Below are 24,215 nucleotides of genomic sequence, written 5' to 3'. Positions count from 1 at the left end.
TGCTCAGAGAAGTCCCTAGTGTCCAGAAGTGCTAGTAAGAAAGCTAAAAAGGCCGAGAGCCTTGGTCTAGCTTGTTGCCTTCACCTCTTCGTGAGTTACCCAAGGTATTTTGCATTAGGCAGCACTGATTTCGAGGAAATGTACCCAAGGTGACAGTAAAAGGATGTATACATAAATCTGATGGTGAAGGTGGGCTGACAGGAATTTTTAAGCATTGAGCTGTAAGACTGTTTACAAGTAATCTGACCTGCTTGATTTAACGGAGATAACTAGGCATTCTTATTAACCTGGGAAGTGTTTTCAAATATACAACTCGAATTTCATATTTAATTTTAATTTCCATGTTTGCTTTTTATTCAAGAGAAGTTGGCGTATTTTAATCTCCAGACTAAACGTTACATTTAATAGACATTTGAAAATACAAACAAGTGCAGGGCATCTGTCAAAGCACTCGAAATACAACAGCACGAATGCAGGTTTATGAAATTCACCCAAGTTAAAGAACATTGTCCAGCACCTCTTCAGTGTGATGCTTGGCGATACAAATGTTGTAACAGGCTCAGCACTGTAGAAGAACCACATAAACCACTTGCAGGCATTGCAAAGCTTTAAGTCCAGAACATGCAAATAGTCTTTACGATGCACAGTGTTTAGTGATGGTTGCCTGATCGCGGATGCATTGTTTTAGCTGCATCTCCTTGCAAAGCATTTCGGTCAGCGCAGGGTTTCATACTGCGGTGGAAACGGCAGGATCGCAGGAGACCAGGATGCAACGGGGTAAATCAGAGCTGAACAGACATGTACGAATGGATGTGCAAACGTGGGGACGTTCCTCATACGGAGACAAGTGCTAAATATACATGCTATAAGCTGGACGACCACAGGCTCCCCATTATTCAGTGCGGAAGAAGCTGATTTAGAACACAGCACCGTTAAAGTGTTCAAATTAAGTGGATGAGGCGGTGAGAGCGCAGGGAGGCATATGCGTCGTTTTGATCCTGTGACGGCTAAAGCAGGACAAAGTGTCGCCGAAAAGGCATTGCCAGAATAACGGAAACACATTCTCTGTCAGGATACGTTATGCACTGTACATGATACGGCTGACATGACATGCCAACAAGAGTCTTTCTGGATTTCCCATTCCGTTACAGGGCAAGGACGGAATGAGCATATTAATGATGCTGCGGAAAAGTCCAGAATGCCCCCCTTCCCCATCCATTCCCTTACGTCCTTGTCACATTTCTCATGCAAGAAGTAAATGTAGTGTATATATTTATATATATATATATATTTTTTTTTTTTCAGTATTTGTTCTCTTCCTGTGGGTCTGTGTGATCCCAGGGCAGAGAGACAGCGTTATAGACTAAAACCTCACTGAAATTGCAATGGCAGGAATGGTATCTGTCGGGGCTGGGGCTCTGTCACATGGCTCCCACTAGTGGTGGGATGGGGGCTGCATGTCCCTTCAAAGACCTGCAATCCCTTAGCAATAAAGGAGGAGACTGACGTGGAGCAGTCACTCAGTGCAGGACGGCGGGGACGTAATCAGGACGTCGCGTCTCGATGATTTTGGGGTGGGATTGTCTCCCTCCTTCCGCCTCGTCACCCCCACAGATGTGGACGACCACGCTTGGGGTGGTGGGGGTCCCGGAATGCAGCTCAAACCCCTCCCCTGATGGAATCAAAAGCAGAAAGAGAAAGGTATTGTACTACCAAACTAACCACCCTGGAGCCATTCCTGTTTGTAGCTGCCCCCACAGACATACCCGGATCAGTTTTTGAGATGTCACAGAACAGGTCACAGTTGAGGATGGGCGTAGTATCCTGTGGCTCCTCCCACCCCGGAAGTGATGACAGAGGCTTGGGGAGTTCCAGACGAGGGCTTCCGATGTGTACAGACTACGGACAAACAGGAGAGACACGGAGAGGCAGTGGTAAACCTCCTTACAGTCTTCAAAATCAAAAGGTCAATAGTTGGCATCAGTGTTTGTTTCACTGCAGAGTAAACCACTAATGTTACGGTTTTATGTTATTTAAAACTGCCAGCGGACGCCGGTAAATTCTAGTACAGTCTGTTTTTACTCTCAGGGTGTTATTAGAGTGATATCACTGGGCAGAGCAAAAAAATGTCATGTCTCAGAGAGCTGCGAAAAGTTACTTAGGTAGCGCACTAAAATACCGCAGTGTGAAACAATATTTCCATACTGTTGGCTAGGGTCCCTCTTCTGTTTTCCCTGTGCTAAGAGGAAACAGACTGTCCGGTTTTATGTGCAATAGGCCAGTAGTACTCTGGTCCTGTAGAGTATTGTAGCAGCAAAGTACTCAGGTCTTATAGAGTATAGTAGTAGCAAAGTACTGTAGTCCTGAAGAGAATGATAGTAGCAAAGTACTGTAGTCTTGTACAGTACAGTAGTAACAAAATAGGCTACCTCTGTGGAGTGGGGCTGTAATAAATAGTGGGGCAGTACAATGGAGTGAGAAAGTCAGGCGCCCTTTTGTGCCCTGGGCAGGATGGGAAGTTGGAGTGAGCCAAACCCACCTGGGCAAAATGCAGTCGCATCTCCTTCCCATTGAAGAGGCTCTTGTTGAGCCTCTCTTTGGCCTCAGCGGCGGCCAGTGCATCGCTGAAGGCAACGCGGACATGCCGGAAGCTCTTGAAGAACTGGAACGTGACACCACTGTCGAAGGAGCGGAACAGCTCCTCGAACTTTGCCTGGGCGTGGAGAAAAGCGGCCGTCACACACAGCCACAAACATCTGCTATTCATCCGCGTGGCTGCTACCACCATCCGATTCAGCGATTCACTTAGTTTTGACAAGTTTTCAAAATACCTTTATGTAAGGGTGTGCGAGGGATTTAAAGGGTTAATTTCATTCAAAGCAAGAAGATGGTTCAGATGTTTTTACCTTTATGGTGGACCAGACTCAACAGTCATTACCAGACCCCAGAATCAACAACAAGTTTTGACAAAAAAGATAAAATTAGCCCTGGGCCCTGACAATACCCAGTCTGTGTAATTTGTATTTACATTCAACACTTAGAGTCTCTGTAATATTTTTGTTATTATGTTATTATGGTAATTAAACTCCTGGCCTAAAACCACAAAACACAGTTAACTTGATGAGGATTGTTTACCTCCCACACTTCTTAGCCACTAATGACGTCGTTTGTACATTTATGATGAACTGACAGATTAGCCATCTGGCAGGTACACATACTGTATGTGCAGTGGTGCCCCCTGTTGGGGTAGCTGCTGAACCCCTTACCTGCTGTGTCAGGTGACCCTCCCCCCCCCCCCCCCAGCCCTCCCACCACAGGATTGTGGGCAATGGCATAACCAGACTGATCTCAATAGTAGGAGCATCAAGGTGAAGACACTGGTATCACACAGACTGAACCATTTCTGTCGATGGTGATCTCTTCTCTGGGTGCGACATGCAGCACTCACGTTTAATAATAACATATTGTCTCTCTTTTATTGTATTCTGGCCTCCAGGCAGGACGGAATCTACACCGAGCTTATTTGCCTTAAGAAACAATGCTCCCTATTATGAGAATATCTATTCTTAATTCCAGACCTTGCTTCAGGGTTTCACTGCATTGTATCAATCAAATTCGCACAAAAGAATCTCTCCCAAAAAGAAAATAAGCCTCGCCAGGAGCTCATAGCGAGGAAACCATGGAAACGCTTATCACAGATCGAACTGGGATGCAGCAGAATGGGTCAACGTATCTTACCTGGACCTCAGGCCTGCTGAACACCTCCTGGTCCTCTAGGGAGACGACCAAGCAGAGGTTATCCTGTTTTGTGGTTTTCAGGTGCATAATTGGAGCTCTGATGTGGGACGTAGGGTCAAAAGTTCTGAGAAGGCAGCGTCAGCAAAAAGGATCCGTCTGTCTCACTCCGTCCAATCAGAGAGGCTGATTCACACCGAACAGACCTTTTTGTTGCCCTTTTGCCTCCTTTGCAGGTACGGTTTGCAGTTGTAGGGTGGAGAGCGAGCTGGGCGATCGTGAGAATGATGGGAAATGCCTGAGATAACGCCTAATGCCCTGAGAAAGAACTCAGCGTTCTAAAAAGCCCAGAGCTGGAGAGAAATGAAAAGAAGAAGAAAATAAAACAGTAGATGCAGCTGTTTCCCAGATATTCACTCTGCAGTCCAGGTTCTGACTGTGTTCCCCTCCCCTCTGTCAGTGTCGTACAGTGCAGAGGAAATGCAGCAAACGTCTTCGTACTGAACCTTCCAGAAGGTGTCCTTACAATACTGACAGGTGACTGGGTGTTTCAGATTCACACTCGCCAGGTCTCAGCTGTCTGCCTCTTATAGGAGAGCCAGTGATGCCCCCCCCCTCCCCTCCACTTTTAACACCAGGACTGCAGGGCTCCACCCCTAGGGGTGGGGACTACTTACTGCAGCAGGAGAAAGTCCCTCCCCTGCTGACTAACGTGCAGTCACCCAGTGTGAATGAGAGAGCGAGAGAAAAAGAATGAAACAGGGAGAGAGGTGGTGGGGGGGGGGCAGAGAGAGATAAGAAAGTCGTGGTGTAAAAATAAAAACTGAGGAACAGGAGCGGAAAGACCACTGGAAAAAAATGACATAACCCTGTCTTCTCTCCCATTAATCTCTGTTTCTCACTTGCCCCCCCCCCCCCCCCCCCGTCCCCCTTTGTCTCACAGCCTGTTCTAGTGCGAATGGAAAATACCAATCAGCTGAACTGTGCGGAGAGACAGCTGTTATCAAGCAACCCACTAGCGCACTTTCCATGAATGCTAAGTTGAGCCAGCCCCCCCCGTCTCCCAGAATGACCCTCTGTGCGCGCACACGCACGCGCACACACACATACACGCACATCCGCGCGCACTCACGCCACACTTGATGCGCACATTAACAAGGTGAAAGGTAATGCTTTCAGTATCAGATCAGGTCGTCTCCTTTGGATCAGTTCAGTTTTATTTTAAGCAGAAGATTAGAAGCACACAAATGAAGAGCATCTCGTTTTATTAGGCAAAAATGGGGGGGGGGGTCTTTGACATGTATGGGAAGTAAATGGGGGACTCAGGTGTGTGTAGGCAGTGAAGAGGGAAGGAGGAATCCTGCGGTGTGTGGAAGAGGTGAAGAAGGACGGAGGGATTCTGGGGTGTGTAGGAGGTGAAGAGGGAAAGACGGTTTCTGGGGGGTATGTGGGAGGAAGAGTGGAGCTGCCAGCCCATTGTAGAAGATAAGTCAATGACTCTTGATTTCTCACAACAAATAAACAGATAAAAAAATACATTAAGTATCCTTTTCCTTTTCCACTCCAAGACAACAGGCTGCAGAAGCAGAATCATGAGGCAGTTACAATTTTAGTTCAGTTTTGAGTGGTTGCAATATATCACTGTCAGGCTTATTTTAACCAAGGCTAACACGCACATATATATTTTTTCCTCTCAATTGGCACAGTTGTGGGGGGGAGGGTGTGTGTGTGTGTGCAGGCCAGCGATGGCTGACAAGCTCGTTCCCCCCCGTTTGGCTCGCTCCCCAGTTTCAGACACGATGTTGATTTCACACTTCATCATGTTCAATCACACGTCACATCAGTGTGGAAGGGGAGATTCGTGGATATCATGAGCTGTGGCCGGTGGTGTAAATGTGACAGGAAACAGGGTAGATATAATGCTGACACAGGCCGCAAACACAGTGTAGTGTAATTTAAAGTAAATGTGCACTTTAAGTATCTTTTCACAAATGTGGATATGTGAAGGTGTCACTGTTCCTCTGCTCTGTATGTAAGAGAGGAACGATCCAGTCACATTCATCTTAAGGCTAGAAGTGCTTGTTCTGTACAGTACAGTGAGGAGCTTATCTGAAGGGGTTTTGTTCAGATGGTTAGAACAATGCAAGCCTTTGCTTTGTGTGTGTGTATGTGTGGGGGGGGGGCAGATATACATTGGATTGTGGGGACCAATGTCCCCCACAGTGTGGTAAAAACCTGTTATTTTGACATTGTGGGAATCATTTTTTCTGTCCGCACAAAGAGAAATTCACTTTAAAAAATCCGTGACTGCAATAAAAATGCCATGGGCATTTTGTTTGGTTACTTATGGTTAAGGTTAGGGATGGGTGGGGGTTAAGGTCGTCATTAATGGGATTAGGGTTTTTCCCATAGAAATGAATGGACGGTCCCCACAAACACATGAGTACAGATGTGTGTGTGTGTGTTGGTATGTGCCCTTCCTGTCCATTGAGTGTTAAACTGCTGGGAGCAGCATCTCATCAAAATGGAAAATCTGAGAATGCCAGATGCATGACCGGCAGTAAAAAGACATGCATTAACTTTCCTGCCCATATTCTTTTTCCTGTCTGCAGGCCAGTTCCTATATTAGATTTCAGACCAGTATGGAAGTCAGTACAGTACAGCCAGGTGTTGTTCTCTCACAGTAACTGCCTGTGCCTCACAGCAGTAGTCACTCATCTTCTCTCTGCCCCCCCGTGTTTTACTAAAAAACAAACAAACAAGGGTTTCACTCCTCAAAACCTGTTACTAGGGACTCCCATGCAAAGACAGACTCAAATCCTCTGGACAGCTGTCAGTATAAGCCATGCTGACCATGAGTGCAGACCCCGATAAAGATGACTGATACATATATAAGCTAGTCCAACGCACCTGTCATTCTCCGAATCAGTAATTGTATGAGAGAGCAGTGCGGGGTTAGTGGCTTCTGACTGCGATTCCTACTGCGAATGAATGCAAGGTCATGGGAAGTGAGCATTGAAGGGTGTAAGGACTTTGACTTTGCTTAAAATGTCATTACAGTGATAGCGGAGTGTTGGTCAGATCTGCAAAGCTATTTTTCTAAGCCCTTCTATATTGGGCGATTGTGTGTTGCTATTAAAAGGGAATGCCACTCAAAAATTAGATTAAAAAGGAATTCCACTGATGGCTCGACGTAATTGAACAGGCCACAGCGATGACGTCACCTCTGTTTCTAACTCTGGAGTTTTCGATGAGTGAAAGCCAGTGACAAATGTCTAAACAAGCCGGGACTCACGGTGTGTTTGCCAGGAAACGATCTTTATTCTGTAACGCAGCTAATTGTTTTCATCAGCCTCTGCTATCCCAGAATTATGTCCGCCGTCAGGAGGCAAACTTGTTTTATCAGTAAATGGATTTCTTTGACTCTCCCGTGTAAGGAGAGAAACAGGTGAGTCAGCACAGGAAAGGAAAATGTGACTCAGAAGTTGTGCTTTTTGGTTATGTCAGTTCCTGTGTTTACTAAAAACGTCTGTGAGAAGCTTCTCACTCTTAAAAAAGCCGCAGAAGTTCCTGCTTCCTTGTTGGAGCACTCTCTCAAGCGGAGCGTTGATTTTTTTTAAATGTGTGGGCTCGTGAACAGAAGGCAGCGAGCATGACACACGAAGGCGGCCAATTTTCAAGCATGTATTTGGTGCGCTTGAGGAATGTGGGTTCTGAGAACGTCAAGACTGAATGACCGTGACCCTTCTTCCTGTGCGTACCACCTCACGTGCCAGCGTGTGTTTTCCTGAATCACTTTTGGTCAGTATACACTTCCTCAGTAAACACCTTTCCAAATCACAAGTACTTTCTTTTTTTTTTTTTTTTTTTGCCCTTAACTGTTCCTCATAAAGTAAGAAATTCACTCGTTTGAAGCTTCCTAAAAATTTATGTAGGATGGGAATCTGATGGAGCGTTGGAGCCCCTCCACCAACAAAGGCTACCGATCCCTCTTCTGAATATCATGAAAGGAAAATTGTGGTGTAGGGTTGCGGGGGTGGGGGATGTCGTGAGCGGTTTGCACAGAATCCGTTATATATTGGTTTATAAAACAGGTTCCGCAAGATTTTCATAAATGGGGAGCCGTTGTATAAACACTTGTTTCCCAGAATTCTCTTTGGTCATAATGAATAGCATATAATGAAAGTCAAATGGCATATAATAAGTACATTATGTTCCTTAAGATTGAACAAATGTTGCTGTAATGTTGCAGAAATACGATAGTGTAAAGACTGTATAGTGAGCTGCTGGAAATTGTCATGTGTTTGCGTGTTTGTGGTTGTGGGTTGAGCTCTGAAACCTTTAGCGGAGACTGACAAATTCTTTCTCGTTCTTTGAATACACTCACCTTTAATAACCTGATTCCCCAGTTATCTCATCCCACATTCCCAAACCCATGTTCGGATTTGACGCCAATCCAGCCCACCCACACCTTCTCAACCCAAAAAGGCCCGAACAACCCAGGGCCGCCTCATTGTTCTGCTCTGCCAAGAACCTTCCAGCCTCTGTGGAAAAACACGTGCCGTCAGTGACCGTTCAGGCAGGGAAGATGTTATGTAAACAAAAAACTCCACACTACTCAGTTCTCCATTAAAACATGAAGTGTAGGATCCAAATAGCTCACAGCTAACGGAGCTCTGGAACTATTCTGTTGACAAAAGGAACATTTTGAAGCATCGTGGAAGGTGGGGTGGGTGGAATGGGAGGCTTGAAATGGATAAACAGATACCAGAATAATCTTTATATATGTATTTTATAGAGAAAGCCAGGACTTTGAGTCATTTGCTAGTCCTGCTCGTTAACTGCATCTCCAAATGTTTCATGGCAGAGAATTTGGACCAAGGTCACAAAAAACACGTAACCACAGAGGCTGTATGTGCTACAGCATAATTATTTACACGTTATAACCTAACTGATACATTTACGTTCACGTAACAGATGCTTTTGTCCAAAGCATCGTACAAGTGAGGCATTCAGAACATCACAAGCACAAAGCGGCTAGGAGCCGACTAGGGCACAAGTGTAGCGCGGCTGAGTTTCCAGTTAGTGACCAATAACAAGTGTTAGATTAGCACTGGAGCAGATGATACGCAATATGCTACAAACGTAGCAGGAAGCGAATAAGTAAGCTACTTAAAATATGACACGATGGGAAAATAGAGGCAAAAGCTGAAATTACAGCGACTGGCTACTCTTCATGCCATTGTATTTATGGAATGGTAATAATGAATATGAGAGCTAAAGATGGTTACTAAATTACAGTTATAAATAAGTAAAGCATGACATCATGGAAATTACGTCAGTATTGTCTAATATAGCTTATTTCTTAAGCCCTTGCATATTAAAATACATGTTTTTTTTGGTAAACTTCTGGGTAGGTATGTTGTGGAAACAACGACAAGGACCCTGGGTGCGTTTTGAGTCAGAGAGCCCACTAGCCGCTGCGTGAAACACCAGCTTGCTGTGCGTTCACATCCAGGCCACACAGCACCTCCTCCCCACGCCTTTTTTCCAGACTAGGAGAAGATTCCTGTCCTTCGCTGACGTCGCAGCTTCAGCCCCCGTCTTACAGTTTTCCGTATGATGTGGAGTTGGAGCCGATGTGCAGCCAGAGGCATCAGGAACAATAGACGGCCGTCCGGAATATTCCATCTGATTCACGGAACGGATCATTGTCCCTGAGCGGTGACGCAGAGCCATGCAATGTCACATGACCCAGAGTCACCGTTAGTCATTGAGATGCACCCGCCCGCTGATTGCACCTCACGTTCCAGACACCTGTTGAACTGAATGACAGTCTCCTGCAGCTTATCTGCTAGCCGAGTGCGAGACATGAGGCCCCATTCTTTATATTGCCATATTCCTGCTCAAGAGGAACCACATAGGAACACAATGCCCCACAAGCTTATTCGGCTACCAAAATTTGCTGCTTTAAATCCATTTTTGCTTTTGCCAGAAGAACGTCAGCACTTATTTGTTGACTGCCTCAATGCTTGATGTTAATCTTGCCTGCACCCGTTTACCGTTGATGAAGGGCTGACTGACCGTAAGGTTGTGCCTGCTTTCACGGTCATGATGGTGAGACCACACCCATCTTTAATGTGTTCATATTGAGGGTGCTGTGCCTGCACTGTCAGAAAAAGGAGTACCAATTTGTACCTTTGCTTGTCACTGGGACTGAACCCTCAAGGATCTGCCAATTGTACCCTTAGCTGTTCATAAATGTGCATCTGTTCCTCAGAGTTCATTTCTGTACCTTAAAAGCTACAGCTACTTACAGCTAGGGTACAATTGCTGGACCCTTGACGGTTCAGCCCTAGTGACAAGCAAAGGTACAAACTGATATTCTTTTTTTCTGACAGTGTATGATCAAGAGTGATTTCACCATTGGGCCATTGAGCAAGACCCCAGTTAACCCCAGTTGTCCTAGAGACTGGCTGACCCTGCTTTCCTCATTGTATGCCAGTGTGTACATTTGCTAAATAAAAAAAATGACAGGATAACAGCCAAATAATTAGATCATTTATCATGATTGAGAATAAGGGGTTAATCTCAAAGTGAGTGTCATTTGGTTTAATATTAGCAGTAAAATTCCAGCCCAGTCATACATCACCCAGTGCAAACACACTGACAAATATTTCTGAAATGTTCCTACTCTCCAGGCAATGGCCAGCTTACCCAGTCCTTATTTCATTTGTACATTTTCTATGAGGTCAGATATAGACAATCGTCATGCTTCTGGAATAATTAAACTTTTCTTTAAATATAATAATTATAAGCTTATATAATTATATAGTTATAATTATAAGCTGTGTTTTTTGTAAGTTGGATAAGTGTGACGCCTATTGGGGACAGTCTGTATGCTGCACACTGAAAACAGTCAAATTGTGCCCTCTAGTGGTTCGGAGGAGAAAATGTTGTTATAGTGTCTGGTAAATATGGACGCCTGCACAAGACGTGTCCATTAGAAGCTATATTTTTATCTAAGCAATGATAATCTTCATGGGCAAAACTGTTTATCGGTTCTCTCTGATTCTTGTCGACTTCACACTGATCATCCCACCAGAAAACGATGCTTCTCCCGTTCACTCCATCGGACCATTTGCTGGGGGGGGGGGGGGGGGGTGACCCCGAGAGGCAGTGGGATAAACCTTTCCAAGCCGGACTATGTTTTTAATCCAGTGGGATCAAATCCGATTAAGGTGACCTACAGCACTGTGGGGGAGGGTGACAGGAGATAACCCATGTGCCTGTGCGGGCTGCTTATCCTTATGCTCATAATAGCTCCGTGAAGCACAGTAGGGGTGCAGAAAGGGCATGGATACCCTGGCAGATTTGAGGTGGGCATTACTTTACAGCGGCCCAGAATTCCTAGCTACGCCCCTGTACCCCAGCCTCCAGCATTGGCCTGTCTTCCTGGTCACAGAAGGCATCTGAGCACCATACCTATTAGCTTGTGTTGAAGGCACCCAATGATTACCCGAAATTGACTTTATTGGTTGTCTAAGCATGCAGCAAATGCTAATCCCCATCTTAAAAAGGCTGATGGTTCTGGGTTTATGTGCTGGATGTGTAAATGAAGAAGGCCCTTCTTGGAAAGACAGGCGTGGTAAACAAGGTAGGTTTCTCTATCAGGGAGCAGCTGTTTGAGGACATGAATAAACTTTTCCTTCCAGGAGCTGAGACACACTTTCCATGCGTGGTAAGTAAACAGGAGACCGTGGACGCCACGTGAAATGGCACGACGCCCGAGCAGCTATCAGCCGTAATTACATAATGGAGGTCATGTGATCGTAGTGAGATCTGCAGAGCATTACGGAGCGTAGGGCGTACCGGTCCTCAAGGTGGGCAGCAGACATGCCAGCTGGGTCAATGCTGTTGAATATTTGTTTAAATAAAATATTAAACTGAAGTAACTGGCGAAATTGTAAGACGCTTTGGGTAAAATCATTAAGTAACCAACCCAATGAGGCTACTGAGGCAACAGTACTAGTTTAGGTTAGACTGCTGTATTGCTTACTGGAAACTATTGCAAACTAGCATATAAAGTACAGTTACTTATTAAATCAAAACATATGTATGAAGATATAATTTCATTATTTTTGGGGCAAAGCCTGATTTTTGTGAGTTGTGCTAGTATTCACTATGTTTTTTTTTTATTTATGACTGCAACAGTTAAAAAATTCTGTTTGAGTTAAAAGTGAATTCCATCACTTCTCCCCCCGCAGCCCATGATAGCTTCAGAAATATTTCCAGTATGTCCTGACATGATAAACAGTACATAGCACCTTTGCTGTAAGAGTGAGGGGAATCTCTGTTGTCATGCTGTTTATACTCTCTGAACATCAGGAGCTCAAGGACATAAAACAGAGGAACATTTTTTCCCAGTGAGTGTCTTAGGCTGCCTGCAGAAAGCTTTCTCACTCCGGCAGATTCTGCACCCCAGAGTAATAATTGTTTCTTATCCCTAAATTAGGTAAAAGTGAATGGAACCCTGAATTTCTACATGAACACTAATTATATCCGTCTGTCCTTCTGCTAACTGTACTGCTGGTTCAGTGGGCTGAACCAAACTTCACCTCTACACCAGGCAAAGGACAAGGCTGATTTATGAAGCTGGGATCCATGGTACAGGCTGTCCTGCACCTCTATTGGTTTTTCCCACCACTTACTGGAGGTGCAGTGAGCAGTTACTGGCGCAGGGTTGGCCGTCATAACCCCATTAATGCATCGCCACGGTAACGGCCAGATTGACAGGTGCCGGAATTCCTTTCTAGCGTACAATACTGTAGCCCCGTTGCCGGGATACAGCCCTCACAAACAATTTAATAGACAGTGCTGAAGAGTGGGGATTATTTAAAGGGCAGCAGAGCTAAAAAAGGGAAACAAAATGCAGTAGGCGACAGGGGAGGCGAACTTCAAACTTCATCCTCCATTTCATGTTTTCATGCTGCAGAATGTCAGTAGGGCACATTCAAACCTGCAGCCATGACGTTGTAATTTGGTTGATGAGCTGGACTCTATTGTTTTGTCTTTTTAAGAAATCCCACAACGAATGCCTAGGCTGCAGTAGAAAAATAAAGTTCTCTTTATTTCGCTTTATTAATGCATCGTCATTTATTTTGAGCCAAACACGCCCCAGTGGCGTCTGTGAAGCAGCGTTGTGTACAGTGTGGGTGCCGAAGAAGGTCAAGAGGCATTCCGAGTCTGCACTGTTACTGATCACCTGTTTAAAAGGTCGTGTTCTTCGTCGGTGTTCCTTGGACTTGCCGTTCTGTGGCGTTGCCGGGTGTTGGGAGCGAGGGCTTTGGGTACATGGGGAAGGGGGGGCCCCGCAGGGGTCAGGGGTCAGTTTTGAGAGCAGTACTTCCAGAAGCAAACTGTCAGAGAAAAGGCCTCAAGTGGTGAGTGTCTCTACGGGATCCAAAGACACTCTTAATGAAACCGTGAAAACAAAACAAACATTTCTGCAATGAACCATCATCTAAAACTCCCTTAAAAAGCCACAACTGTCTGAGTAAAAAAAATTTATCATTTTCTCATATATAAACACAAAATTATTCTAATTAATGACTTAAAATGAAAACCAGTTGTGTATCAAGCATAATTCAGAAATCCCACAGTGAATTAAGCTCACCTCGCTTATTGGGTTTCTTTCCTGCCTGGGGGGCAGCCTTTTTGTGACCCTTTCCACCTTGCGAGTGCCGCTCGTTTGCATTGTCGCTTTGTTGTGACGTTGTACTGCAGTCATCCACAGGGGGTGCTGTGGTGGTAGTTGTTCTCATAGCCTCGTCTGAAATTCCCTGCATAAAGATAAGTGTTTCCAGGAAGGCACATCAGGAAGCATCTCACGAAGTATTCACGAGCGAGATGACTGAGCTGACTGCTGAGTGATGTACAATGTAACCCTCTAAGGTCTCTGAATTATCATGGGCTTATTCTGAAATTCTCAGACCATGTGACTCTGCCCAGGATAATCAAATGGATTAATGCACTGATTGACTGACGGGTGGACGGATGGATAGGTTCTCTGAATTATTCTCTGAAAACATATAGATAGTGGGAAGTCTTTCTTATTATTAATAAGACCATCATAGGTATGATTTCAACTTAATTGATCCTCATTGGACATAAAGTTACACTGATACTAATGAATAAACACAAAGGCAATCACACATATACATACAGATACTCACACAGACACACATACACACACACAGACACACACATGCACACACAGACAAACACATACACACACAGACAGACACACACACACACACACACAGTCAAACACATACACAGACAGACAGACACATACACACACACACACACACAGTCAAACACATACACAGACAGACACATACACACACACACACAGTCAAACACATACACACACAAACACATACACACACAGACATAGACAGACAGACAGACACATACACACACACACAGTCAAACACACACACAGTCAAACACACACACAGGCAGACACACACACACAGGCAGACACACACACAGACACATACACACACAGACACAGACACATAGACAGACAGACACAGACACACACAGACAGACACACAAACACACAGAGAGACACAGACACACACAGACAGACAGATACACACACAGACAGACACACTTACGCCCTTGCTCTTCTTGCCTGGTCCTCGAACACCTGCTGCAGCACAAATACAGTAACAACACGATTTGCCATCTGTAAATCAGCCGGTTACTCAGTAATTTGTGTGTTTGTGTAAATGTGTGTGTCTGTTTGGATGTCTTACCACGTGGTATCATGGTTATCTTGCTTCTCCTGGTCTTGTTGATGGATCTCTGCAGATCTTCCAGGGAAGCCAGCACCCTTAAGATCTTCTCCCTTCTGTCTCCTCGGGCCACCGCTGGCGTGTCTGAACCCGCCTGCACTGGTTCTGGGCTCCCCCCTCCGTCTGGAAAGCAGAGCTTAGACATTTCAGCTACAGTCTCCAGATCAGCATCCTCACCTGCTCAAGCCCACACTATACAGTAGCCCGGAACGTCCATTTCTCTCATAGCTGCATTTATTTGTCAGAGATGGATGTGTACTTCATAGAAAGGAATCCCAATTTGAATGCCTTAGACCAAACATCTATGTTCACCCACCCAGAAGCAGAAACATGTTAGTCTAGTATGAAAATTTATTATTGCAGTTCCTGTAGGCAGAGGGATCTCATTCCTTCAAATACCATCAACTTTCCCCCTCACCGTGTCTCTCTTCTTATTCCTTCTAACTCTTGTAATATCTGACTTAATATATTTTTAAATGCACACTCCTTTCACACCACGTATAGCTATAATTTAGTATTGCTGCCTAAACATCAGGTACAGTTTCTGAACTCCAGTGAAAAACATTAGTTTCCCACAAAAATTATCAGGACTTTCTCAGAGAGCTTGGCGTGTTTTGATAGATGATTGCTACCCGGCCTCAGAATCACTTGCAGTTCCAAAAAGACAAAAGGAGACTAAACTCAACAACATCAACACACTCAAACCTGTGGTCTATGGTCATCGTCCCAATCCCAAGGGACTTTCACTAGACTTAGGTCATCTTGAGATCCCCAAATGAGTTCTCTGTTCAATACAGCTTCCTGTTAAACCCATGCAGGTACCCACACTTACTCCAACCTGGACAGCTTACCGCCTCTGGTGAGCTCTATGTCGAGACTGAACGGAGCACCATTTGCAGTCACTGTCACCATTGTCATCAGCACCAGCACCACTGCAGCACTGATCACGGCTTTGCAGCTCATCACTCTGTTTTCTGATATTTTCTGGTATTTTGCAGAATATTCTGGCGTCGTCTAGAATCTTCTGGTATCTCCCCGGTACTATCTGCTGTCAAACGTATTGTGCTCGACAGGTGTCAATGTTGCCTCTGCTGTTCCAGTGACACTTTCGTCTATTTAGCGATCTATCGCTGGTTGCCAGATTGGGTTTGAAGCACCTCTTTCTGGGAAGGCTTGTCGATGGTGTACGGCTAAGCGTTTGCGCCGCGTCTATTCGGCGATGGGGGCTGTGCCCTATATAAACCCCGGCAGCCTGCCGAAGCACTGTTCCCTGGGCCCATCCGCGTGACATTTAGGGTCTTGTGTGTTTTTCTTCATCCTCTCTGCCCCTCCTTGGCGTCAGGGTCCCCATTGTGAACGAGGCGTCCGGCGTCAGGGCCTCCTGCGTCAGAGTCCCAGAGCAAATACATTAAGAACCCGTTATCACTGCTTGCTCAGTTGGAGGGGGGGACCCCAAAGACCATTCCTCTCCCCCTCGTGGAGATGGGGCAAATGTTATAGTCATTACCCCCCACCCGCCTGATTGGCAAATTTTACCATCAGTGCCCTTCTCCCACCCTGCTCAGTAAACCTGAACCCCACTGCCCTATGATTAGCGGATTATTTACCTTACATAGTTTTGTCTTCCCTCGCGCTTCCCTCTGCTGGAGGTCAGAGGTCAGAGGTCAGTGTTTAGAAGCTCAAACAGTGTAAACACATTTTATAGATGCTTGCATGTGCCTGCAGCTGCATGTAGATTTCAGCAGGTGGCACTGTGGTTAAGATGCTGCTTTTACTACATGCAAACAAAGGGGGAAAATGAAAACTGTCAGGATGTAGCTAGGAGGTGACCAGGATGTCTAGAAATCAATGAACAGAGTTATGCAAAATGACTACTGCTAGTAAATATTGACATACATTGCAGAAATTATTAAAGCTTTATCATTTTGATGTATGTTTTAACAAATAGCTAATGACAAGCTCCGTTTGTCATTAAATACTTATCTTACAATATATGAAGAACACCCTGAAATATCTGCTCTTGTAAAAGCCGCTATCTCTGGCTCCCAATCCATCAAAGGTGTAAACAATGGCCGGAATCCACTTCTGTGTACAAAGATGCACCATGGCGATGGCCCCAGTGACGCCTTGGCGATGGCCCCAGTGACGCCTTGGCGATGGCCCCAGTGACGCCTTGGCGATGGCCCCAGTGACGCCTTGGCGATGGCCCTGTTGACGCCACATCAATGGCCTCCATTTATGTATGTGACGGAGCTCCGCTGAATGTTTGCGGTGCGCCCCCCCTCCCCTTTGTGTTGGATCACGCGGGGAGCAGCCAGCCCCAGGGTAAGTCTGTTTGACGTCCGAGGGCGGCCATGACAGGGGCAGGCCTTTGCGGCCCGCAGGGAATGCGATTGCAGGGACCAGCCTTTGGAGCCCGTGGAGAATGTGATGATGGGGGCCGGTTTTTTGGATCCAGGACCAGTTGCTTAGAATTGGAATGACAGGCCTGGAAAATCCTGGCCGAATTAATGACCGCATTACTGTGTGAATGTTTATCAGTGTATAAGGCACATTCACAGTGCATTTCTACACTCGTCTTAATTGCAATCACGTCTCTGGTGGGTTTGGGAGCAAAAGTCACCCGCTCTCTTGCTTCCTACCTGCAGGTGTCGCTATTGCACTCCCTCTTCATCTTCGGCACCCAACCTGTCAGGCTGCTGCTTGGTCTGACATTATGCTCAGTGTCACTGGAATTTCTGCTATATCGGGGAATTCTGAGCCTTTTTTCAATCTGCCCCTGTTTGTCATCTGTTGTGCTTAACCTTGTTCAGAAACAATTTATTTTGTAAGCTCATATTTTGCTTTGAGATGTGTTTTGTGGCTTGAAATTAATGTGCGGGTTTAAATATTTTTTGATTCATATGATTCATACAGGAGTAACATGGGAATGAAATTTGTAAAAAGGCTTTTTGTAGACTTGTGAAATACAGCAGTATATGACTAAGAAAAGATAGACTATAAGTTTTAGGATAAATGTCTTATTATCCTACAAATTCATATTCTTGGGTGTTTAAAATATTTACAGTAGTACTTCCCCTGTGTTCAGAAGAACAGAAAATGTAGCAGATACCTGTGATGTTGCAGGTTATAAGTGGTGATAATGTGTATATTCACTGAGAGTGACCCTTGCTGGTCATGCAAAACTAACCAAATGGTTTCAGTCTTGGAAGCACCTGACTTTGTGTCCTGCCCCGATCATCCTTCCGTGTGCCACGACCCCTCATTAACCACGTGTGGATTCCCCGTGTTCACCAGCTGTTTCTTGTTTCCGTCGTTAGTCCAATGTGTTTAGTCTGCATTTCAGTTTGTTTCCCCATTCCGGTCATTGTATTGTCTGTCTACGTTTTGCTTGCCTTATCCATGACTAAACCCCGTATTCCCGTACTCTACTTGTGCTTCTCTGGATCACTGCATGAGAGAATGACCGCCCAAAAGAAGCCTCACCTCATGGAGGAAGAGTTCCTCGTACTCACCGATGAGGTGATCTAACTACAGCAGCCCGAAGTGAAGGAGGACCCAGTTGCCAGAGCCCTTGCTTTCCGTGTTAAGGATATTGTAGAGGGGATCTCCCTGCTGGATGACGCACACCAGGTGTGGTGCAGCAGAGCCTAGCATAGCTCAGAAGCAGGTCCGCGGAGAGTATGATCAGGCAAGTGTACTTGGGCTGTGGAGGGCTTCCTCCTTCGACGTGTGGGCAGCCCGAAATCCCTGTTGCCCCTGCTGTATCTGCCGCCGAAAGACACAGAAACGTCGCAAACGGGGGGCGTGTCCGAAGCCCTTCCGGGATCTCCTGCTTTGCCGCTGACACCCGAGGTCTCTGCGGATGCCACCTTCCTCGCTCATGACATCCCTCTGCCTGCAGCTTCGCCCCTGCCTGCAGCTTCGGCTCTGCCTACTGCAGTGCCTGCACCTGAGGCTCGTTCACCTACTGCAGTGCCTGCACCTGAGGCCCGTTCACCTACTGCAGTGCCTGCACCTGAGGCTCGTTCACCTACTGCAATGCCTGCACCTGAGGCCCGTTCACCTACTGCAGTGCCTGCACCTGAGGCCCGTTCACCTACAGCAGTGCCTACACCTGAGGCCCGTTCACCTACTGCAGTGCCTGCACCTGAGGCCCATTCACCTACTACAGTGCCTGCACCTGAGGCTCGTTCACCTACTGCAGTGCCTGCACCTGAGGCTCGTTCACCTACTGCAATGCCTGCACCTGAGGCCCGTTCACCTACTGCAGTGCCTGCACCTGAGGCCCGTTCACCTACAGCAGTGCCTACACCTGAGGCCCGTTCACCTACTGCAGTGCCTGCACCTGAGGCCCGTTCACCTACTGCAGTGCATGCACCTGAGGCTCGTTCACCTACTGCAGTGCCTGCACCTGAGGCCCGTTCACCTACTGCAGTGCCTGTACCTGAGGCTCGTTCACCTACTGCAATGCCTGCACCTGAGGCCCGTTCACCAACTGCAGTGCCTACACCTGAGGCCCGTTCACCTACTGCAGTGCGTGCACCTGAGGCCCGTTCACCTACTGCAGTGCCTACACCTGAGGCCCGTTCACCTACTGCAGTGCCTGCACCTGAGGCCCGTTCACCTACTGCAGTGCCTGTACCTGAGGCCCATTCACCTACTGCAGTGCCTGTACCTGAGGCCCGTTCACCTAATGCAGTGCCTGTACCTGAGGCCCGTTCACCAACTGCAGTGCCTACACCTGAGGCCCGTTCACCTACTGCAGTGCGTGCACCTGAGGCCCGTTCACCAACTGCAGTGCCTACACCTGAGGCCCGTTCACCTACTGCAGTGCGTGCACCTGAGGCCCGTTCACCTACTGCAGTGCCTACACCTGAGGCCCGTTCACCTACTGCAGTGCCTGCACCTGAGGCCCGTTCACCTACTGCAGTGCCTGTACCTGAGGCTCGTTCACCTACTGCAGTGCCTGTACCTGAGGCCCGTTCACCTACTGCAGTGCCTGTACCTGAGGCCCGTTCACCTACTGCAGTGCCTGTACCTGAGGCCCGTTCACCTACTGCAGTGCCTACACCTGAGGCTCGTTCACCTACTGCAGTGCCTGCACATGACACCCGTCTACTAGCTTCCTCTACTGCAAATGATGCCTGCACAGTTGCTGCTTCATCTGCACCAAAGATCCATCTGCCCATTGCTCCACCTATGCCTGAGACCCTGGATAAAGAATTCTTTGCCCTCAAGGGAGATATACTGGCGGGTGATGGGGGATTTTGCGGTGCAAGACTCCCAGGAGGCTGCCCTGCTCCGTCAACGGTTGCAAGGGGAGTTCACTGCCTTTACCCCAACTTCTCTGCCTGGGGATATGAAGAGGATGGCGGAGAGCCTGAGGCAGCTGCTCCATTTAAAGCCAAAGTAGGCGTCCTCAGAAGGCACATCTGCCAACCCCCGCCGTTTGTTCCTGCAGCACCCTCTAAGATTCCTTCTTATTGACTGCAGTCCCAGGGGATGATTCGCCGCCTCCTGAGGTTCCTGTCCAAACAGCTGAATTGCCACCCTGCGAGGGTCCATTCCCGGCGGCCGATGCGCCACCTCCTGAGCTTTTAGCTCCAGCCCCAGCGGTTCCTGCGGCAGAGGTTCAGGCCCCAGCGGCTCCAATTCGGTCAGCTGACACTCCACCTTACCTAGTCCATGACCCCCCGGGCTCAGTCCCCATGGTCTATGACCCCCCCCCCCCCAGCTGCAGCCCCCTTGGTTCTTGAGCCCTCGGCCTTCATACCCTCGGTCCCTGACCCCTTTGGCCTCAGTGTCCCCTGTCCTCGACCCACAAGTTTCAGTCCCCTTGGAAACCCCTAATGGCCTGACCACCACTCCTCCCTCCTTGTTGGAGCTGGAGGAGGACCTGGATTGGGATCCCTCGGGGATAAACCTAACCACCCCCTTCGACCCCTCCAAGGGGTTACCTCAGCCAGCGCCACCGTATCACGGTGGATCTCGGCTGGGTTCCCGCCTCTCAGTCTCCCGGAAAGGGCTCCCCTTCGCTCCCTCAGACTCCAGCTCAGCAGGTGTCTCCAACCTTACCCGTGGCGCCTTGTCGGCCGGCTGTAGCCTGGTCTCCGATGCCTCGTTGGTCACTTGTGACTGGGCCGGTTGTGGCTGCGCCCGCACCTGCCATGGCTACAGTTTTGTCCTTCCCTCTGACACAGTCCCCTTCGGCTCCCTCCTCGCCATCTCCACCAGCCCCTTTTCCTGTCCCCTCACCGCCCTCGACGTCCCCTTCAGCCCCTGTTCTGGTTTCTTTGGTCCCGGAGTGTGCGCCTTTGGGAGGGGGGTCCTGTCCTGCCCCAATCGTCCGCTCCTTCTGTGTGCCACGCCCCCTCGTTAACCCCGTGTGGATTCCCCGTGTTCACCAGCTGCTCTTGTTGCCGTCCATAGTCCAATGTATTTATTCGCATTTCAGTTTGTTTCCCCAGTCCGGTAATTGTATTGTCTGTCTACGTTTAAAGACCTTCAAACTTTCACAGAAAGGAGGCTTGCTCTGGTTATTACAGAGATTTCCTCCTGTGAATGCCTCAGAAGAAGCACATCCATTAAAATGCATCGGCCCTTGTCTGTACCAAGCCATAACTGCTGGGTTGTCTATGTTTAATCTGTGTTCCTGGCTGGACATGGTTGACAGTTGGGCGTTACCAAATTAGGACAAAATGGGGTTGAGAATTCTGGTTACATAACAGTACAGGGTATTTAAGATCTATGCTGTAATAACAGTCTCTCTAATAAAAGTTCCTGCTGGACAAATAGATAATATAACATAATGCAACACAAATTCTATTTTTATCTGCCAGGTTGATATTTGATACATGCTTTGCCCACTGGCGGAAAACACAATGTTATTCAGTGTATTAGCCACTAGAGGGCAGGACAGCTCTTTCTTTTTTTATTTTTTGCATTGCTTTGTTTTAGCGGTAACATACCCAGATAACTATGGTTATACGTTTAAAGTTTTCATTTGGAACTATTCTTAAACATACTGCAGTTTACTTCAGTCGATATCTGTCCTTTCATACTGCCTCCTGGGACAGACTCTGGACTTATATTAACACCTATAAATGGTGAGCGGATGATAATGATTTTCTTTGAATGGGGGGCTTTTTCATATGAAGCTCCTTTGGAGCAACTCAATGAGAGCCGTTGGTATAAGTATCTGTTTGCAGTTTACAGATGTCCTGGGGTTTACCCAGTGGGTCTAATCAGGGACAGAGAAGTCCAGCTCAGCACTAATTAGTCCTGCTTCAGAAGCCGATCGGACACCTTTTTCGACGGGCAGCGATGAAGCCAACAGGCTTCAACGTCGTGACACCCTGAGGCAGCTATGGCTGCTTAAACGACTGTGACAGGAAGTTCAGTACCGCATATCTTGCAGGTGATGTGCTTGGGCCAACTGCAGAACCGTCTGCTTGGGTGGCTATCACCTGCACCGGTGCATGTCCTTCCCACAAAGCGGCGCCGGTCATGCCAATTACCCCGCAGACATGCACAGTTGCGATGCCACATGTGCTCACTATTTATCAAATTTGGCTCGATGTTTAACCTGAAACAGGAGAGCTGGAATAATTCTGTTACTCAAAAGAAATACATAAATGGGAGCTGTTTCACTGCATTCTGCTTTGAGTGTCTACTGGTTTCCTTCAGGTGGGATTCTGACAAAATACTAGATCCTATAATCCAAAATGGCATACATTTGAGAATGGAGGGCCAGCCAGTCCTTGGGGCAATTGGGGCTGCTCATTGGCCGGATGGTAAAATCAGCCTGCTGAATGTAGGACTTGAACCACAGTGATCTAACCCACTGAGTCACACACGGCCCCCAGTTTTCGGTATCACTCTCCACATTTGTTCACACAATTCCAAGAACTATGGGAAAAACTCACCCATACAGCTGCTGTAACCACTCTAACCAGCATGAGGTCGGTTCGGGAGGGGGGGCACCTGGCAGCGGAGCTGTCAGGGAAGGCAGGCGAGGAGCAGTGGCTTGGCAGGGCGAGGAGTGAGCGGGGAATCTGACAAAGTGCAAACAGAGAGGACTCCGGGGAGCGAGGTGAGATTGAGGGAATTATGAAGGGGGAGAAAGGAAGGCTGTGGAGGGTGCGGATGGAGGGGGAAGCGGGGTGGGGGGGAAGGTCAGGGCTCAGTAAAGAGCGATTTGTTTTCAGTGAAACCCGATCCCCCCCCCCCCCCACTTACCACCAGTGCAACCTACAGCGGAATCAATTACCACTTGTCAGGATGAAACCGGAGCCAGAGAAGGCAAAAAGGGCACGACCTGGCAAGGGGAAGGAGTGTGTGTGTGTGTTTGTCATTTTAGGCTCTATTTAAACATAAAGGTGAGAGGGTCAGTGACAGCATGCTGAAGGGACACAGGGAAGTGAAAGTGAAAGGGAAGAGGCTTCTGCAACGGGCTGTCACTCCTGCCCTGTCGCACTCTGTGGCGTGCCAGAGGCCAGTGTGGTTCAGTGGGGTGTGGGAACCTCTAACCACAGCGGTGCGGCCGGGGACGACGCCACGACATGGGCTGGGGGGTGGGGGGGTCCTCCTGTTACAGCCAACTGTATGGCGCCCCCTGCTGGATTGACAGGGAAGAATGCGTGCACACACTCCAGGTTCTTGGCATTCATAACAAATTTGCAGCAATTAAGTCAGCAAAAAATGGAATGTACTATGTATAGAATTACTATTAATTTACAAGTAGCCTTTAATATAAAGACAGAAATTTACTGTATTAATATCCCAATAAACATTTAAATATATGACAGTATAAAATCAACAAAAACAACAAACAAACAAACAGACAAATGATGACGATAATAACAATAGTAATAATAATAAGAGTGTGTGCGCCCTGTTTGGATTGGCATCCAATATCCATATCGAGGGTAACCAGTGGAGGGCGGAGGCGGGATTACGAGCCCCGCTACGGTCGGACCCAGAGATGGGCCACGGGGATATTGGGGAAGACAGTACAAGTGATTGGTTACTATTAGCAGACACTAATGGGTGTGACATCGATAAGGAGGGTAACCGGATAGTGTGCGTTTTAGTGCTAACCGCTGCATTCCCGTCGTGCCATCAATCATTATCGCACTCCGACTGGGTTCCCTCAGCCTGGTTAATTTTTAATCAGCTTTAAAAACGAAGAGGTAGAAAGAGGAGGGGAGGGAAGAGTGGACTTCTTTAATCTTTCTTTACTCACACACACACACACACACACACACACACACACACACACACACACACACGCACCATAAGTAACCAAGCAAAATACAAAAGTGTTGCATTTTTAGATTTTTCATTGCAGTCAGATTTTTATTTAACTGAGGTTTCCCTTCAGAGGATATGGGTATTCATGACATTGTGGGGACATTGTGTACCCATAAGGTAAAGTATACCCGCTCGTGCACACACACACATACACACACACACACACACCCTCTCATCAAAATGTTGCCAGTTCAAATCACAGTTCAAATCGTCAGGCCCTTGAGCAAAGCCCTTAACCTCCAGTTGCTCCAGTGACCGCTGTCTCAAAAGTAACGTATGTCGCTTTGGATAAAACTGTCT

At 47.3% G+C, this 24,215-nt stretch overlaps 3 protein-coding genes across 6 annotated transcripts in view; all 3 read right to left on the bottom strand.

Moving 5' to 3' along the window:
- The window catches only part of LOC125740075 (sodium/potassium-transporting ATPase subunit alpha-1-like), a 457,178-nt gene that overhangs the window by 39,628 nt on the left and 393,335 nt on the right, over window positions 1-24,215 (bottom strand). The gene's annotated exons all lie outside the window — the stretch shown is intronic.
- On the bottom strand, window positions 319-4,350 carry LOC125740143 (calcipressin-1-like). The gene is made up of 4 exons (XM_049010985.1): window positions 3,739-4,350; window positions 2,540-2,713; window positions 1,767-1,899; window positions 319-1,672 (listed from the first exon to the last, which is right to left on the bottom strand). The coding sequence occupies exons 1-4, from the start codon at window positions 3,823-3,825 to the stop codon at window positions 1,521-1,523; spliced, it is 546 nt and encodes a 181-aa protein (XP_048866942.1). The 5' UTR covers window positions 3,826-4,350; the 3' UTR covers window positions 319-1,520.
- Window positions 12,876-22,590, bottom strand: urp2 (urotensin II-related peptide). 4 transcript variants are annotated; one of them, XM_049011006.1, is made up of 7 exons: window positions 16,589-16,667; window positions 16,208-16,243; window positions 15,452-15,981; window positions 14,562-14,723; window positions 14,421-14,455; window positions 13,412-13,577; window positions 12,876-13,154 (listed from the first exon to the last, which is right to left on the bottom strand). In XM_049011006.1, exons 3-7 carry the CDS (start codon window positions 15,561-15,563, stop codon window positions 13,123-13,125), a joined length of 507 nt encoding a protein of 168 aa, XP_048866963.1. In that variant the 5' UTR covers window positions 15,564-15,981; window positions 16,208-16,243; window positions 16,589-16,667; the 3' UTR covers window positions 12,876-13,122. The 4 variants fall into 4 exon arrangements, with proteins under 4 accessions (XP_048866963.1, XP_048866971.1, XP_048866955.1 ...); XM_049011014.1 differs by having other exon boundaries at window positions 14,421-14,452; window positions 16,208-16,657; XM_049010998.1 differs by having other exon boundaries at window positions 16,208-16,655.

The sequence above is a fragment of the Brienomyrus brachyistius genome, chromosome 1 (assembly GCF_023856365.1).
Source record: "Brienomyrus brachyistius isolate T26 chromosome 1, BBRACH_0.4, whole genome shotgun sequence".
Lineage (NCBI taxonomy): Eukaryota > Metazoa > Chordata > Actinopteri > Osteoglossiformes > Mormyridae > Brienomyrus > Brienomyrus brachyistius.
The sequence above is the reverse complement of the archived record's forward strand: the minus strand, read 5'-3'. Positions and strand labels throughout refer to the sequence as shown.

Bases quoted from the DNA above. Each gene is read 5' to 3' on its own strand.
- urp2 (XM_049011006.1), bottom strand. From the start codon at position 15,563: ATGAGCTGCAAAGCCGTGATCAGTGCTGCAGTGGTGCTGGTGCTGATG. The intron at 14,724-15,451 runs GTAAGCTGTCCA...TCTGCTTTCCAG, and splicing joins CATAGAGCTCACCAGAGGCG to ACGGAGGGGGGAGCCCAGAA. The intron at 13,578-14,420 runs GTAAGTGTGTCT...ATCTTTATGCAG, and splicing joins CAGGCAAGAAGAGCAAGGGC to GGAATTTCAGACGAGGCTAT.
- LOC125740143 (XM_049010985.1), bottom strand. From the start codon at position 3,825: ATGCACCTGAAAACCACAAAACAGGATAACCTCTGCTTGGTCGTCTCC. The intron at 2,714-3,738 runs GTAAGATACGTT...CTCCACGCCCAG, and splicing joins TCAGCAGGCCTGAGGTCCAG to GCAAAGTTCGAGGAGCTGTT. The intron at 1,673-1,766 runs GTATGTCTGTGG...TGATTCCATCAG, and splicing joins CATCTCAAAAACTGATCCGG to GGGAGGGGTTTGAGCTGCAT.